The 17547-nt window shown below is 52.3% G+C and overlaps 2 protein-coding genes across 3 annotated transcripts; both read right to left on the minus strand.

The window, feature by feature from the left end:
• Nucleotides 1-1173: 1173 nt before the first annotated feature.
• FGF8 (fibroblast growth factor 8) lies at nt 1174-8087 on the minus strand. 2 transcript variants are annotated; one of them, XM_051973962.1, is made up of 7 exons: nt 7825-8087; nt 7617-7653; nt 7472-7541; nt 7093-7100; nt 5439-5619; nt 2792-2898; nt 1174-1654 (listed from the first exon to the last, which is right to left on the minus strand). In XM_051973962.1, exons 1-7 carry the CDS (start codon nt 7875-7877, stop codon nt 1367-1369), a joined length of 744 nt encoding a protein of 247 aa, XP_051829922.1. In that variant the 5' UTR covers nt 7878-8087; the 3' UTR covers nt 1174-1366. The 2 variants fall into 2 exon arrangements, with proteins under 2 accessions (XP_051829922.1, XP_051829923.1); XM_051973963.1 differs by lacking the exons at nt 7093-7100; nt 7472-7541.
• Nucleotides 8088-14716: 6629 nt separating this feature from the next.
• NPM3 (nucleophosmin/nucleoplasmin 3) lies at nt 14717-17068 on the minus strand. Its single transcript, XM_051981267.1, has 6 exons — nt 16919-17068; nt 16488-16573; nt 16068-16187; nt 15766-15859; nt 15217-15328; nt 14717-15107 (listed from the first exon to the last, which is right to left on the minus strand). Exons 1-5 carry the CDS (start codon nt 17040-17042, stop codon nt 15225-15227), a joined length of 528 nt encoding a protein of 175 aa, XP_051837227.1. The 5' UTR covers nt 17043-17068; the 3' UTR covers nt 14717-15107; nt 15217-15224.
• Between the last annotated feature and the right edge of the window lie 479 nt (nt 17069-17547).

Here is a 17547-nt window from a genome sequence, read left to right on the forward strand (position 1 = left end):
ATGACTTGTTCTTAGAGACTCTGTGATATGGTGAAATACATGGAGAAGACCATTGCTTTTAAAGTTTAAAGTTCTGAATTCAAATCCCAATTCTGTTATGGACTGTTTCGTCTTGGACAAGTTGCTTCATTTCTGAGTTTCCTCATGATGAAATAATGCCTTGGTCATCATCCAGTCCTGATTGTACCGTCCTCTCCTTCCTCCTAGACAACTATCAGCTCAGCTCCTCCCGTTCACAACTTGCTAACCCTATCTCCCAAAGTGAACACCTGGTCCGTGTCTCGACTGTCAACACCCACATAGTCCTAATCCTTACACCCATCTTCCCTGTACCCCCACTCTTCTTTCATTTCCTCTAGAGTTGGAAATTGGGAGAGTTTAAGACTCCATACTTTTCTGCCCATTCCAAGGCAGGGGATTCAAGTGATTTTGGCCAGAAGAGTCCTTCATTTGGATTGGTCCAGCCTGGTAGGGATTTAGAGTAGGCAATAGGCTAATGATCCTCATTGGCCCAGAGATGATATTTTGAGGTGTCAGTAATTAATAGCTGTTAAAAGCTAGGAGATACTTGTCTGAGAGTTTCTTGGAACAGCTTAAAAAGTGCTTTCTCTGGCCACTATCCCTTCTACTGTGGGAGCAAAGAAGCTAAAACCAGAAAGTATTCTCGAGATCTGGGGATGAGGAGAGAAGGCTGACAACAAGCCAGTAGGAGCCCCCCGGCAGGATATCTGAAAACTTCAATTGGAAGGCTGGATTTGCTGTTTCTCAGTTTTCACTTTCTATACAGGCTGGTTCCCCTCAGAGAATGGGGTGCCTCGTCACCCAAACACAAACTTTTAATAGACATGTTAAATAAATATTTCAATCATTTAATATTAGCCAATACATGATTCCCCCACTTCCCAAATACATCCAAACCACCAATTCAAGCTACAGCTTTCTTCTCCCCCACCCTGCCTACTCCTGGGAAACCAGCTTCCAGACCCGGGTCAGGTAGGGCAGAACTGGGACCCTGGATGGGGGAGAGAGAGTCGAAGGGGAAAGTCAGCCCCACTGGGACTAGGAAAAGTCATTCTCGAAGAGTCCTAGGAAGATAGCCCCCTACCACCGACAGGTTTGGCCCTAGGAACGAGACCTTTGGTGAAGAGTTAAAAAGACAACTACAGTCGAGTGGAATACAAAAATAAAGCCTCTTTTTTTCTTTTTGTTAAAAAAAAAAAAAAAACAACCCAACAGCAAACAATTATCCACATCTAGAACCCAGGAATCCCCTCCCCCCTCCCCACGTCGTTTGTTCTGTTTAGCTGCTCTGTTATCCTCTTAAGAGAAAAGTCTCTACTCAAAGTCCTGGGGAGGGGTGGGGGCCCTATCGGGGCTCAGAAGCCCAAGTCCTTTGGCCCCGGAGGCTTCGGGTGAAGGGGGGGTAGTTGAGAAACTCAAACCGAAGGCTCTGCTCTGTGGTGTGGTGACCTTTGGGCAGCCGCTTCATGAAGTGGACCTCTCGCTGGTGTTGCCGGGTCTTAGAGCCCTTCCGGGGCCGGCCCTTGCGGGTGAAGGCCATGTACCAGCCTTCATACTTGGCGTTCTGCAGAGCCGTGTAGTTGTTCTCCAGCACGATCTCTGTGAAGACGCAGTCCTTCCCTTTGCCGTTGCCCTGTGGGGACGGGAGAGACGCCGTGGTGGGCGCAAAGTGGCATCCGGCTCAGGGAGCCGGGGAGGGGGAGGGCGAATGCAGAAGGCAGAGGGCAGGCGGGCAGCCCCGGCCGGCGGGCGCCCTGGCAGATGGGGAGGTGGGCAGGAGCGGCAGCCCCGCCCCCCACCCCGGCTCTCAGACTCTAATCCTTCACAGCCCGCAGCACACCCGGCAACTTCCTCCCCCCTGGGCAGCAGCGACACATGGCACGGCAGAGGGGGCTGTGCCCCAGACAAGGCAGGGAGAGAGGGGGCAGAGCCTGGAGGGGGTGAGAACTGCCTACCCACCCCCCCCCAGCTCTAGCATCCTGCCGCTGCATCCACGCGCTCTGGCTGGGCCCGGGTCCCAGAATTCCCGGGGAGTGGGTGGGACTTCTCCACCTGTAGAGGCTGTTTGGGGGGTTCCACCCCCACCCCCTTATCGAGCTCTGCTCCGCCAAAGGCATGGGGGGGGGGAGGCGTTCTAAGAAAGCTGGCTGATCCCGAGGCTGGGAAGGACCCGTCAGGAGCTTCCTGGTGACTGTGGGGTGAATGTTAGGGAATGATCACCCGTTCATTCCCAGCTAAAAGCCCGCCTACAGTGAAGTTTTGTTCCTCAGGACTCACTCAAAACCGAAAGGCTGCAGGAGTGAAGTGAGGTTGGGGGTGGGGAATAGCCAGCGAGGAGCTGGACTGAGCCCCCAGCCCAGGAAGCAGTGGTGGCCCAAGGCGAGGCAGAGTAGCCGTGACTAATGGGGGTATTTCAGAGCTCTGCAGAGGGGCTGGTTCCACAGAGCTGCTGAACATTGCAAATGCTTGTACCATGGAATTGGACATAATAGCAAAGCAATTTGGTGATTTGTTAAGAAGATATATGGAATTCGGCAGCTCCCCCCCCCCCCAACTTTACTAACTAGCCTTCTTTCTTCCTCTTGGAGCTTTATTCTTTCTTTTCTTCTATTTGCCCCTTCGCTCCAACACAATTAACATGGGACTGACCCCAGTGGTGACAATCCGCTCTGAAACTAAAGGCGGCCAGGATGTCCTTGGTCCAGGTGTGTGTGTGTGTGTGGGGGCATCTAATTTAGAATCTAAGCTCTTCAGCTTCTCAAGATCTTACCTTGGCAATCAGCTTTCCCTTCTTGTTCATGCAGATGTAGAGGCCTGTCTCGGCCCCCCGAACTCGCACTCGGCTTCCAAAGGTGTCCGTCTCTACTATGAGCTTGGCTGCCAAAAAGTACCGAACACTCATCAGAATCACCACCTTGCTCACGGGCAGCCCTTCTCTGCCCTGACCAAAGACAGAGTCCGCAGCTGCCATCCCCAAACCCAGGGAGAATCGGTGATACGCATCCGAAAAAAATTCAGGGACTTTTCCAGTCTTGGACCCCAGACTCCAGCAGCAGTCGTGCCCCTCTTCCCCAATGAAGATTTGCAAATCTGGATCCCAGCACTCAACACTCCAGGAAAATTCAGGTGTTCTTACTTTTCTCCCCAGTAAGTTTCTTCCCCATTTACTGACCTCACTAAATAAAGAACCTCAAATCTTTGCTTATATAGATCTATCTTTAAAGGGCTCCATAGAGAGAGGAACGTTGGAAAAACATTAGAAAGTTAAGATTAGAGGCTGAAGGGTTGAGGAAAGAAGTAAGTGATGGTTGGGGTGGAGGTGGGGGGAGAGGGAAGCTGATTAAAGGAGGTGAAACTAGCTGGAAATAGGACTGCTCTTAAAGATGTCTTGGGCTCCCTCCACAAGCCTTTTCCTGAAACCCCGGGGCTCATTTATAGGGCGGGAAGCTCTTCCCCGGTCCTCCCTCCAGCCCTCTCGGTTCATTATATAGTTACTTCATTTCAAACACTGCTCACATGCAACCAGTCTACCCTCCATTTCCACTACCTAACTAGAGCCCCCGGGCCAGAAGCCATGAGGAATCCTATCCCAGTTCAGAGGGAAAGGAAAAGCAGGGAGGGGGAACTGAGGAAGAACCGATTGGGGAGTCAATGCCTTCTTCTTATGAAAAAGCCCCCTACTGTGGCCCTGCTCTTCAAGGGGAAACTGCAGGAGGTACCTCGGTCCCTACATTGAAAACAATCAGTTGATCCATTTAACCTCTTCCTGCATATACCCTCACCGACTCCTGCCCTCACTCTCAAATGTTCTTAAGCAGGCTGGCTGAGTAGAAGATGCCACTTGGCATCTTTCTTGGAAGATCAATGACGTGCAGGACAAATAGTTTGATCGGAGAACGAAGGGAGAGGAGCAAAAGGTACAACTCTTTAATTCTGGTGGCTGGTCCCAAAGCTGGAGAGAGTCTCGCTCCCTTTTCTAACACTGGCCAATCGGGTACAGTAGCAGCAGTATTTTGCAATTGTGCTTTTAGAAAGCCGAGCATTCAAACCTATTTTTTCCTCTAAGTGACAGATTTATCTCAGGAAAATGATGTCTCCTGCTTGAGCTTTGAAGGAAAGTCAACTACGTAGAGGCAGAAAAAATGCAGCGAGACATACTCGATCCCCAAACTAGCCTGAGAAGAGGAGAAAGTATTCAGGAAACATTCAAAAAGGCAAAAGTCAGAAGGATTTTAATCGCTCTGCCAGACGAGGGCTCTCTCCAGAGATTCCTGGAGAACAATCTCAAGTCTTTTTTTTTTTTTTTTTTTTTTTTTTTAACATTTACAGACTTGCAATTCCTTTCACACTTTACATCTGAAAAACGGCTTGCCCTTTTTCTGTTTTCTATCAGTCCTCATTTTTCTTCTTAGCCCAGAAAATGCTTCACCTTTTTATTACATTTTAATAGAGTCTTCTCTCCTCTCAAGCTGGTTTAACTTGGTCATTATTTAAAGAGGTTTTTTTAAAGTCAGAATAATAGTTCTCTGAAACAATGCTCACCCGCCCACTGGCTCACTGGCCCAAAGGGATCCCTTTCTCCCCCTCCTCGGTACATAACTGAAAACTCTCAAATGACCCCAGCTTCAAGGCAGGAATACTGCATGTTTTAGAAATCAATAAGGCACCGGTCTCTGGGGTGGACTGTAGCCTCTATCCTCCGGTTTGCCCACTTCACTCTGAGGAGAGCTTCTTTTACCAGCTCCTCCCTTAAAGGCCCAATGTGGTCCTTTTGACCAAGTGATTCTGTAATTGACACTTATGATCAAAGTATTTAAACTTTCACACTTCTCAGGATTTCCTCCGCCCTCCAACCACCCCCAACCACAGCATTTTCTTCCCACCTTTACTCCAAAAGAATCTAGGGCGATTTCTTGTGGGCCCTGTCGGTCGTATCCCCTTTCAAGAATCCCTTATTGTGGAGTTTTTTCTATCCCATGCCTGACTCCTTTTTTCAAGCGATAGGGGAAATGTGGGGAAAGATGGAAATTTATTTACATCTAGGAAAAGAGGATGCCTTATAACCTTGGAGTTACCTTGCTCCTCAGTGCTTCAGAGCCTCCGAGAGCTTTTCTCTCCCAGGAAGCCTTAATGTTCCAAGGAGGACTTCCTTCCCAACAATCACAAGTCACTTTCCCACTCACCCCTTAATTCTTGACTGTGGCTGCCCCAGGTATATAGTCAGAGACCATCTAGTCCGGGCCATCTAATGCCTACACCTAGAGTAGGAGTGGGAGAAGGTATTCCTATTGACTCCTTTCCCTCCTTTGAGAGTTGATCCTGTGAGGATTCTGCTATCTGGTCTCCACGATTCCTGTCAGTTTCTGTGCCCATTGCCCCCATGCCCAGCTAGTAGGTGGTCTCTAGCCCAGCCTTACCATAGGGGTCTCCATCCTCTGCCATTGCATTGATTCGTTTGTTGGCCAGGACTTGCACGTGCTTCCCACTGGTGCGGCTGTACAGCTGGTAGGTCCGAATGAGGCGCCGGCTGAGCTGATCCGTCACCAGGCTCTGCTCCCTCACATGCTGTGTAAAATTAGGTGGGGACTGAACAGTTACCTTTAGGAAATTGAAAAATACACAACACACCATTATAATGCTACTCCTCCCAAGGGTCTGAGTGACCCTCTCCACCCAGGACCTGAGAAATTGCCCCAGACACTAAATCAGAGGGGTGGGGCACCACAGTTGCCCAGAGCTGTGTTTTTGTTCCTACATATGAATTCACCACCCATCTCCTCCCAGGCACCCCCCACCCCCTTCCAATCCTGCTGGGATATACTACTTTTCCCATTGTCTCACACCTTGGGAGTTTAGAAGGGTCTTTCTTTGGGATCACTGTATACTTTAGTTAAATCTTAAGATATATCAAGAACATTTCAGAGCAGGACCATAAGAACTATGCAACTATTCTCTGTACCCTAGCCCATTATCCTGTGCACTGGGATGTTTACAGTATGAATGGGGGGGAAGGAGGGAGTTCAGAACAGGTTAGAAGGAAAGGAACAAGTGCGTGGAGAAGGTGCTCATCTACCCTGTCTTTATACACTCCCCTCAGGTCTTCTTAGTAGGAGGTGGTGAGGTTTCAAGAGCAGAGTTGGTTCAGCCCTCAGCTTTCCCTCTTCCCATTTAGGACAGGCAGAGTGTTTTAAATATGGACCTCACTCAATGACATTTATAAAGATGTATTTGGAACAAATGTTGAGGAGGAGAAAGAGGGGTTAGCCTGACCTGGCCCTGCTTCAGGCTAAAAAACAGCTAAAAGTTTTTGGAGGGGGCACAATAGGTGGTATGAGGGTCGTAAACTGCCCTCACAAATATATTTTCTTCTCTTGATAGTATATAATCTTTATCTGTCCTGTCTCTCATGTCACCTACTCCCAGATACCTCCCCTACTTAGTGTAAATGCTCCCACTTTATACTTTCCCGGTTGTGGGGAATTGCTCTTGTTAGGCAAAGTGAAGGGGATTTGTAAGGAGTTCTGTGAAAAATCCCACTCACTGTCAAGATGCCTATTTCCCTTTGCCGAGTGTCTGAACGGAATCCCAGCTTCTACAGTTTCTTTCCCATCCAGATTCTCTTCTCTTTTTCCTGTGGCATTCTTTGTTTTTCTCCTGCTCCAGGCAGTTTAGTTTGGGGACTTCTTATTTCTCTGCCTCTACAACCTGGGGCGCTCCCTAGCACCCACAGGAATTTATTCTGATCTAAACTGTCCCAGGAGCCAGAAGTTTGCTGCATGCTCTCCCCCCTTCCCCCACCTGTTAAGATGTATAAAGGCAGTTCCCGGTTTCCCAATCCTATCCCTACTCTGTGTGTGTGTGTGTGTGTGTGTGTGTGTGTGTGTGTGTGTGTGTGTGTGTGTACACGAGGGCGGGATCCAGGGCAGCTTAGAACGGCAACATCTGGGGCCTTAATGCTTGCTTTGGTCTTTTCTCTTTCCTCCCCAGAATGTCTCCTTTAGCTCCCTCATGACATCTGCCCCATATTCACTGCTCTCCTTTCCGTACTGCCTTTGCCACCACCTGGCTAACCTCCTGTGCTGGCCCCTCTCTGGCCCATCCCGGGGGAACTGGAAAGAGCGCTGGACTGGGAGGCAAGGGGCCTGGTTTCTGCTTCTAGTTTTTGTCATTAACGGATTTCTATGACCTTGGGAAGTTATCCTTCCCGAGTTTAGTTTCTCCATTCATAAAATAAGAGGGCTTGTCCCCACTGGCTCAGACCCGGAGTGGGGGCACTACTTTTTCTGGACTAACTGTGCCCACCCTCCCCCGTTCAGCATCTTGTCCCACCTCAGTGCTTCCTCTCCGACTCAGGCTGAGCCAGTGCGCTCGCTGCCTGACCTTTTCCAACTGGCTCCATCTAATTATTTTCCCATCCAGTGTTCCCAGACGTGCTCTGCTTTCACCCAACTCAACCCTGCCGGTTGCCTGCCCGCCCGGAGCATGTCCCGTCTCCAGCCCGCTCCAGTTCCCAAGCCAGTCTCCCATCCTCCCTCCCTTCCACCCCCGCCCAGCCCCACGCGCGCGGAGCCGACAGGCGGCCAAAGACTCCTTACCTGGGCTTGGAGGCAGAGGACCAACAAGTGCAACAGCCTGGAGGAGACAAAAGCGGGAGGAAGGGGGGAGGGAGGGGTGTGAGCAGAGGCTGCGGCAGCCTGGGGAAGGAAAGAGGGAAGTGATTTGGCTTTCCGGGGGCGAGTGGGCGGGCGGGCATTCGGGCGCAGGGGACTGGTGGAAGTGAGCGGCGGCGGCGGCTTTACTTACAAACAGCTCAGCACCGAGCGGGGGCTGCCCATGACGCGCAGGGTCGGCAGCATGAAGACGGCGGAGGGGCCGGGCCGGGCCGGGCCCGCGAAGTCCCAGATGCTCAGAGACACAGTCCCCTGGGATGGAGCTGGGGCGGCGTCGGGGGCGCGGTAGCGGGATCGGGGCGTGCTGCCCAGAGGAGCCCGAGAGGACCAGCGGCGCGTCCGGGACGGACCGACCAGCTGGGAAAAGAGGGACAGGACAGTGGAGGACAGGGGAGATAGAGGAGGAGAGAAGAGAGAAGTGGAGGCCAAGGAGAGGCAGCTAAGGACAAGAGGCAACTCGCAGAGGCTCGAGGGTCGGACGCGGCGTGGCGCGGCTCGGCTCGGCTCGGTGAGGTGCCCCCGCCAGGTCCCGCTGCGATGCGTGGAGCGGGTGGCAGGAGGCTGCACAGGATCCTCAGCCAGAGGAGAAGCCGGGGCGGGGGGTGGGGGGGTGGGGACGGGGGTAGGTGAGGAGGGGAGGGAAGGAGGGAAAGACTGGGGGAGGGGAAAGGGGAGGGGGGCCCCCGCAGGCTCTCGCACCCGCCAAGAGGGGAGAGCGCACAGCGCACAGCAGTCGGAACCCGCAGCCTGGGCTGGGAACGGGGCTGGTGAGGAGCCCCTGGGAGGGGATGGGGCGGGGCGAGTGATGGGGATTGGGGTCTGGAGTCTGGGGGGAGAAGACTTGGGAGGCGGGGCGAGGGGTCTCGGGTACAGTGGGGTAGGCTTCGGCTACTCCAGCCCCCTTTCCCCCTCCTTTGCCCTGTTCTTGCTTTGAGAGGGGGAAAGAGGGAGGGGGGTCTCAAGAGCCCAGGGAAATTCGGCTTGGCCTTCGGTGTCCGAGACCCCAAAGCTGAAGGGGGTTTCCGGGCTTTCTCACCCCTCCCTCGAGCCGTGGTCTCTAGAATCCAGACAGCGATAACTTAATGGTCTCTGGACGCGGTTTCCCCACTTATCCGGAACTTAAGGCTGCCTGCTAGGCTGTAGCCATGCGTCTTGGAGTTCAACAAACATTTTAAAAGCCTACTAAGTGCCCTGCTGTGTCTGTGTCTGTCACAGGCCCTGGGTGTCTGTAATTCTGTTTATCAGAGAGAGATCACATTGTTGCAAAGGGTGCCTTGGGTATCAGGAGACTTGGGTCCTAGTCTGTCACTTAACAGCTACTGTATGTGACCTTGGGCAAACGACCTCGCATATCTATGGCGCTTTAAAGAACTTGTCTCATACACTACAGGGGAAACTGAGGTCCATCTGTGAAGCAACTTTACCAAGTTCATCAAGTCAGTAGGTCCAGTGTTTTGTCTACTCACCCTGATTTAAGATTGTGGATGAATGTACTACCTGTGTTTGTTAATGGGGAAAATTTTTCCCCCCAACTCCCTCCCCCCACACTCTGCTGCTATCAAGAAACTAAGAAGTTGGGCTCCCTGTGCCCCAGTCCCTAAGGTAGGAGAGAGCGCCCCCTCTACAGCAGATAAAGGACAGAGTCCTTCCTGGTCGGGATAACCCCAGTCTCTTTCCGGAGAGCCCCAGAATCCCCCAGGTGGGGCCAAATACTATATAAGCTTTACCTTCAAAAAGTGTCCCTTCCAGGGTCAGATCTAGACAGATCCTTTGTGCCCCAGGAGAAGCTGTACTCTGAAGGCAAAAGTGGGAAGGTTGCTCTTTACCACCGCCATCAACCCCAGAAATGGTGCCCAGGCTCTGTCCCAGAAAAGAACTGGGATCTTTCCCTAGATCTCTAAAGCACAATCATTTTCTCCTTCAAAACCTAGTCCTGCACCCCTCTCTCATCAGGTGGATCTTGGCGCACTAGGACTCTACCTCCATCAGGTGTGGTCTGAGGGATTATGCCATTGGGCATAAAGAAGACAAGGGCCCCCCAGACCAGAGGGAATTGCAGAGAGGACTGATGGAAAGCCATGAGTGGCTTTGGTTTGATGGGGAGCCATCGGCAGCCTGGAACACGCCAGTTGTATCCTCACTTGCCCTAGATGACCACCTTTGGGGCCCCACTTTGGGAGCCTTGGGAGATGAGTAGCTGTATGGATATGGATTAGTCAGCCACTTATTGTTCACAAGTGGTGCCATCCCATCGAAACTCAGGCATAAGTCACAATGAGACACTATCCTAAACACCCAAGAGGGCTCTCATCAAAGGATTTCTGTGTTCTCTCCTTTATTTACCCCCTCCCCCCAGAAGACAACTCAGATCAGCTCCCTTCCTCCCTTCTTTGCCTTCCCACAACAAAATTCTGGACTCTACCCACTTTATATATGATAAAACTGAAGTCTGAAGGAGACATGGTGCCAGGTCCACAAACTGGACCGGTTATTAACATATTAACTCCCAACCTAGTTTCTTCTGCAAGAGAATGCTTGGGGAAGGCATTCTGAGGGAATGGGGAACGGCCCCACCACCAGGTCCCAAATCTTTATGGTGGCGGGGAATTACTCCCCAAACAGAATCTCCAGAGAACTTAAAAGCGCACCCAGTGTAGTCCAATGCATTCCTTTGTCCCAGCTTGCTGTAACCCATCTGAACCTTGGGGGTGTGGGGAGGAGGAGAGGGTTGAGACTAGGACCAGAGTGTTATTATGGCAAATATTATGGGGCTATATTACCTGACTGGAGTGTTAAGATTCTAGTATGGATGCCACTCTCAGACCCTCATCTAATCCCCAAGATCTGCATATATTTAGCTATTTCCCTCCTATTACCTCAACAGCTTTATGTTCTTTGTAATTTCCCAATCATTTTATTTTCCTAAATATCCCACTCCTACTTCCAATCCAGTCAAGTAAGTACAACTTTAGACCAAGAAGACCCCACTAGGGCTGGTTGGGGAAAGCCTAGTCTTCTTCCTTCTTGCCTTGCTGCTCTCACCCCCAAGTCCTGAGCAAGATCTGTAGCTTCCAGTCAGGTGATCAGAGGATGAGCGTGACCCCGCACCCATAGTGCAGACAATGGAAGAAAGGTAGGGTCACCCAAGGAAGAGGAAAGAAGCTAGATAGGTACCTGTTCCTGCCCCTGAGCTTGTGGTCCGTCTCCCTCCCCCCCTCCCATGACTGACAGATGCTAATTTCCTGTAAGGATTCCTCCAGGCTCTCTCCAGCTCCTGCTCGCTCCTTTATCTTATCAAAGCCCCGTAATTACAATTGCTATTTTGTTTCCTCGAATCAGCAATCCGAGCTCCCAGCTCCAGATAGTAGGAACTCCTGTCAGCCTGATCCCTGAGTGACAGCCTCAGCCCCTTGGAGGCTTCCCTCCCCCTTACAAACACACTTTAAGAACACACACATTCTCTACCAAAACACACACACACACACACACACACACACACACACACACACACACACCCCTCTAGAGACACATACATTTAGGCACAAACAGCAAACATACTACAAATACACTCCTTTAGATACTTTATAAACAGGCACCTTTAGACAAATACTCCACAAACATACTAAAACCCTTTTGACATACACTTTACAAACTCTTTAAACAGTCAAAAACAAAACAAAACAAAAACCCAGCCTCTACTTATTGAGTCTTCTATGTACTCAACCCTGTGCTTACCACTGAGGGAGAGACTGAAGACAGATAAGGCAGGTCTCTGGCTACCAAATATTTACAAACACACTCAGGTCATGAATCTTCAAAACACGCTCTCCTCTCTACAAATATCAACATATTCATTGCAAAGAGGTATCCATTTTGCAATAGGAATACTCTAGGAACACCTCTCCCTACATGGGAAATCTGGCAGTCTTCCTCCAGTCTCTCTCCCCGACCCCTGGCCGGGCCAGCCAGCCAGCCCCTTGCCTGGGCTAGCTGTAGGGGAGACAGGAAGAGGTGAAGCCTTAGTGTCTGCCCTACAGGAGCTCAGTCTGCCTGGGAAAGAAGGCGCACACGGAAAGTTAAATAACAATACAAGAGCTAAATAACATTATTAACACATGCAGGCTGACACTTCCACGCACACAGTTGCCACATAAATACAATAGGCTCCCAATATAAGGCAGATTTCAAACCAGACTTGCAATAAACACTCAGCTTCCTGGAGATCCCACAGATACTTGGTATAATCCACAGGTGGGGGGATGCAGATGGGTCGAGTGTGTGTGTGTGTGTGTGTGTGTGTGTGTGTGTGTGTGTGTGTGTGTGTTGGAGGGAGGGAATGACCGTCCACAATCGATGGGAGGACTCGTCAGAAGCCCCATATATATTCCCCAGTGATAGGTCCCTTGGGACTCCTCTTCCCCAATCATGAAGTTCTAAGATATTCCACAGGTGCTAGGTTCACAAAGCATACCTCATGCTTCCAGATTAATTCATCTGTTCGTTCATAATAAATATTTAAGTGCCTGGTGTGAGTTGTGGAGTGATGGACAAGGTCTAGGCTTGATACTGGTTCCTATCCCATATCTGTTCCCTACTTCTCCCCTGGCCAGGCTTGTGTCCGAGCCGCTGCTGCAGGGACTAACTCCTAACTTAGGGGTTCCTTACAGTTCAGCCCGGGGCTGACTCCTACAGGGCTTCAGTAATGTTGGTAGTCTTGCTGGAGACCAAGGCGGGTGGAAGGATGGTGTGGCCTAGGAGTGGGGAGAGGTCTGAATGGGGGTCAGTGCCTCTGGCTGGGTAATATTCTACCTTTGCCCACCAGGTGGTAGCGGTCCCTAGGAGTTCTGAAGCTGGAAAGAGATCAGTTTTCTGGCCATACTTCCCTCCATATTCACCCTTCCCTAACTCAGCCACGGAGGAGGCAGTGGTGTAGCTTTACTTGTTTTTGGAAAATACCTCCTCCAGGTTAGCCAACCCAAGTCTGGATTATCTGTAATTGTCCCCATGTCTGGAATGCTCTTCCTTTTAACCTCATTTCTCTGCTCAAATACCACCTTCTGCAGAACATCTTTCTCTGACCCCCTCTCCAACCCACTGCCTTCCTTTTGAAATGATTTTTATATCTTATATATATACATTTTTGTACATTATCTTCCCCATTAGAATATGAACTCAAGGGTAGGCACTGTGTTTTTGTTCTTTTTATTTATACCCCAGTGCTTAACAAGGTGCCCGACACATAAGAAATTATTATATACTTGTTGACTGCTCTAATGATTGTACAAAGGTTTTGGGGGTGGGAGTGTGTCAGATTGTGTCAGATTCACAGGGTCAGCAGGAATATGGAGACATTTGCAGTTGGGTTGGGGCAGGGTTTAAGGGGGAGATTCTAATCCCCCAGACCATCTAGTCCCCAGTCCTTTGGGGATGCATTCACCCTCATCAAGTTAGAAGATATAACTTTCCTCAGTAGGGCATTTTATATGTTGTTTATTTTAAAGATTTTATTTGGTTGAGGAGGGCCAATCTAGAGTCAACGCCCCTTACCCTTTTCTTTGGAGATCCATAAAATTGTGTCCCAAGGAGCATCATAATCATTTCTCTGGTTGGCTCCTTCCCTTAGAGGCCAAAAAAAAGTCCTAGGACACTTCCTTCTTATCCCAGCTCAGTCCCATCCCCCAGTCTTCTTGGGGGAGTCTAATACAATAATAATAGCTAATATTTACATGGCCCTTTAACACTTGCAAAGTGCTTAGCAAATAGTTTATCTTCCCAATAACTAAGAGATGACTGCAATTGTGGTTCTGATTTTACAGATGAGGACACCTCGGCAGATTAAGTGATCTGCTCAGGCTCATAAAGACAAGTGCTTGAAGCCAGATAGGATTTGGTCTTCCTAACTTCAAGCCTAACTATTCACTGTGACAACTCAGACTACAGACAGAAAATACTAAAATGGCGTTTGTGATGTATGTATGTGTGTGTGTGTGTGTGGGGGGGCATTATTGGAAAAAGGAGAATCTGAAGACCTCATCACTCTAAAGGAAACACCTAAGCTCCCTGAAAGAAAACCTGTTTCCAGAATCCCGAGCCTTTCTGTCCTGGTTGTCCTGAACTGCTCACCCAGGAGTTGGCAGCACATATGCCTGCTGACCATCCTGGGCCTTTGGACTAAAGAGAGACCAAAGGGAAGGGTGGAGCAGAGAATCACACCATGGTTAGGCCACATATACAGAAGATAAGGAGGGCACCCTTCTGTCCTGGCTCTCCCCAACACCGCAGGACTCTGGAGAGGATGGCCATGGTGGGAGTCCCTTCTGAGCACCTGTAAACTAATCTCCCTGCTGGTAGCAGCCTACCCCCATATGCCAGGTGGGGGGGGTGGAGATGGACTCTGGTTACTCAGTCACCCAATCTGGGCCGCTACCTCCTCCCTCTCCATCTGGCCCTGAATCAGGTTTCTCAGGATGGTCCTTAGAAGCCCGGCGATGTCCGCAAGGGGGGTTGGGGGTGGGAGCCGGACAGCATTGCTAAAAGGCTGACTCAGCCCTCTGTGAAGTATGTTCTTTCCTCCTCTTCCGCAGCAGAGACCCCAGGGCCCGGTGCTCCCCCCGCAGTGTCCCCGGGGGCCAAGCTCGAGACTCAGCTCCCACAGAAGGGGCTGGCGCTGGCTGGGATAACTTCCCCGTCTCCCCCTCCCAGATGTGGGGGGAGAGGTAACTTTGGTGATGATGGTGTGTTAGGGAGTACCTGCCACTTGCGGTGGCTACTAGAGTCAGCTAGTCAGCAGTCCGTCCATTCTGCCGTGAGGGACAACTTTCTCCCTATACAGTGTCCCACCGAGTCATAGATGAGAGGGGTAAAAGGGGCTCCCCCTGGAGGCAGCACCTCCAGCCTTCACAAATTCTGCCCTACTTCCCTCCGTGAGGCCAGACTGCCACCTGGTGGTCCCACTAGGAACTCTACTCCCCAAGGACTTCCCCAGGAACACTTCCAGATCTTCACCAGGAGGATAAACAGATGAATTTGCAGGAAAAAAAATCACTTTATTTTCAACTTATTCCAAAACTTCTAGAAATACTTAATTAGATTTCTGAATAAAATTATTTCCCTGTCCATCTGCCCCACTCAGGAAAAATCTTTGTTCTTGCATTCCCTTGGCTAAGGAAAGCCGAGAGCAGAGGTCAGGGAGGGAGGAATAGAGTTTGTGCTGAGGCAATCTCCCACCCTCGATACTGGGGCCTCAGAATGGGGTTCTGCGGGGAAAGGGCACCCACGGTCCTCCTCCTTGTCCTCAAGAATGGCTCCATCCCCTCCTATCTTGTAGATGAGAAGTCAAGAAAACCATGAGCCACCACGTGGGAATCATCCAGGAGAAACAGGGCCATGCGAGGGAAGGGAGAGACGACTTCAGGCCTGAAAAGACCAAGAGAGAGAGGGCAGATAGCCCTCAGCAGTCCGTGGGATCCGCGGAGCGCCTCCTTTCCTTGCCACTGTGCTCCCCCGTGGGGACCCTTGCACTCACCCTTGCAGCTAAAGCCTCCCCTGCCGCTTCTTGGCAGGCAGAATGGGCTGGGGTTCCGGGTCTCTGTCTTCATTCTCCTCCTCTTCCGAGAGATCGCTGCCCTCTACAGACACTAGGGGACAGGCCCACCATCAGCATCATGGGGGGAGGGGACACCCTTCCGTGCCAGGGAGCCCCCTTGTCTACCCAGACTCAGAATGGGCCCCAACGAAGGCAGCAGCCGTGGGCTCCGGCCGGCCTCAGTACCCGGGACGTTTAGGGCCGCCTGGGATAACAGCTGCTTTCTGACCACCCCGCCGGCCCTGAAGGTCAGGGCTTGGCTGCCCGGGAAGGCTTCTCAGGAGAAAGAGGACCGAGCTGGCTGGGATGGGGAGGATTTAGCTAGTCTAAGGAGGGTGAGGGAAGAGCCTCCGGACAGGGCAAAACCCAGGTCCGGCAGAGCCGGCGGCGGTGGGGGGAGCGGTCTGCTTGGGCGGGGGAGGTGGCCGATTACAGGGTGCGGCCTGTAGAGCCCCGCCGGGGGAGACGGAAGGGGGAAGGTGCCCTCACCAATCTGGTGCCTCCCGGTGACATACACAGGACCAGAGCCCGACTTCAGGTGGAAGGTCACTGGAGGCTGGATGGGGAAGTCGCCCAGGCTGAGCTGGGGGAGGAGAGAAGTCCTAGTCAGAGGATCATAAGCCTGACCAAGAAAGGGCCTCAAACACCCTCCGAAGTCAGCCCTCTCATTTGGCGGGCGAAGGACAGAGCTTCAGAAGCGGAATCCTCGGCACCTTCATTCAGGCTGGCATGAAACGACCCCCCCCCCCAGCCCTGACCCTCCCCCACCGAGGGCAAGGGGCTCTTCTCACCATGGGCTGGCAGGACAGCCTGAGGTTGGCCAGGGGCACGGCGATCTCCTCATCCTCGTGGTTGCGGGCCACCACCTCCACAACGTTGCACTCCTCCTTGGCGTTTTCCGTTAGGCACAGCTGTGGTGAGGGGGGACAGGGCCGAGCCCCAGCAGCCCCTCAGCAGACGGGCCCGGCCAGGGCCCCCGTGAGCCCCCACGCCCCACCCCTCCAGGTTACTGGGCCACATACCCAGGGAGGAGGAGGTTATAAGGAAGGTGTCCTGGAAGTGGCCGAGTAGGGCTTGGTTAGTCTGGCAGTCCAGGGCGCACAGTGACTGCAGCCCCAGCCTTGCACGCGGGGCAGAGACACCGACAGGGCGTCTCTCCAGAAGGTGGGAGTAGGAGGGGAAGCCCACCAAGGACTCGGGGATCCCCTCACCATGCTCAAAGCCAGCACATGTTCCGTGTTGTCCTCCTCCTCTACCTTGAAGGTGTAGGACCTAGCTTGCCCGGACAGCTCACAACCTGGGAAGGCGGGTGCAGTGGTGAACGGGAGGGAGATGGGGGGTATTGGGGTACGCTTGGGAGAGCTCCTTGCCTCCCACGTGGCTGCTCGGGTCACCCCCTCCTTCTCCCTCCGGCTCCGCCCTCTCCACGTGCTGCCCATAACAGGCCAACCCCTCCCACCTCCCACATCCCGGGGAGAATCCCGATTTCTTCCCTCGGCCCGCACAGTTCGGGGAGGGCAGCGAGTGGGGGTCGCTTCGGACCCCTGGGTCATCAGCCCCAGCTGTCTTCCTTCCCACGCCCATCCCGCTCACAGCCGACTGGCTGCGGCCCTCTCTGCCCCTGCCCCGGCCCCTGAGGTACCGAAGAAGAAGCTGTCCATGGTGACCGCGCCCAGGCCCCGAAGCCTCCAGGTTCCCATGGACCCCCCAGGCTGGGCCCGGCTTTCCTGTGCCTGGAACGCCAAGGAGGCTGAGGCGGCGGCCATGCTGCAGGGACCGTCTACAAACTCCACCCCTAGCACGCACAAAGCAAGGGACCGTCGCCGGTTCCGGCCACGTTTCTTAAAGGGGCCGTACTCGTCCGAGTTTGGGGACTTTTAGCACATCTTTTAAAGGAGGTGAGTAGAAGAGCTTCGGGAGCCGGGCCGTCTTCAGTCTCTCTCCCCTCTTGGGCCTAAGTCTATCCCTTCAGGCCAAGGGCCAGAGTACAAACTGGGGAGAGGTTTTTCTTTTTCTCTACTTTCTCCCCTTCCTACTGCTTACTAGGCCAAAACCGAAGGCCAAAGCGTGGGAGTCGATTTCCCCCTGAACTAATACCAGAAGATGGACACACCCACACCCGCCCCTGGAGGGGAGTGGTTCCCAGACCCAGACCTTAGCTTCGAGCATCTCTCCCTCAGTCAGCTGACCTTGTTTTTGTCCCACGGGCTGCCGGGGTGAGAATGACTACTCGTCCCCCTCTACACTCCCCTCTCCCAGTCTTTCTGTATT

This window comes from Antechinus flavipes, chromosome 2 (genome assembly GCF_016432865.1).
Source record: "Antechinus flavipes isolate AdamAnt ecotype Samford, QLD, Australia chromosome 2, AdamAnt_v2, whole genome shotgun sequence".
NCBI lineage: Eukaryota > Metazoa > Chordata > Mammalia > Dasyuromorphia > Dasyuridae > Antechinus > Antechinus flavipes.

Coding starts and splice junctions, on each gene's coding strand:
- FGF8 (XM_051973962.1), bottom strand. CDS start 7,877: ATGCTGCCGACCCTGCGCGTCATGGGCAGCCCCCGCTCGGTGCTGAGC. Junction 2,899..5,438: donor AGAGGATGGAGACCCCTATG/GTAAGGCTGGGC, acceptor ACTTTTTGGCAG/CCAAGCTCATAGTAGAGACG. Junction 1,655..2,791: donor AGGGAAAGCTGATTGCCAAG/GTAAGATCTTGA, acceptor CCGTCCCCACAG/GGCAACGGCAAAGGGAAGGA.
- NPM3 (XM_051981267.1), bottom strand. CDS start 17,042: ATGGCCGCCGCCTCAGCCTCCTTGGCGTTCCAGGCACAGGAAAGCCGG. Junction 16,574..16,918: donor CATGGACAGCTTCTTCTTCG/GTACCTCAGGGG, acceptor CCGCCTTCCCAG/GTTGTGAGCTGTCCGGGCAA. Junction 15,860..16,067: donor GGCTGTCCTGCCAGCCCATG/GTGAGAAGAGCC, acceptor CTCCTCCCCCAG/CTCAGCCTGGGCGACTTCCC.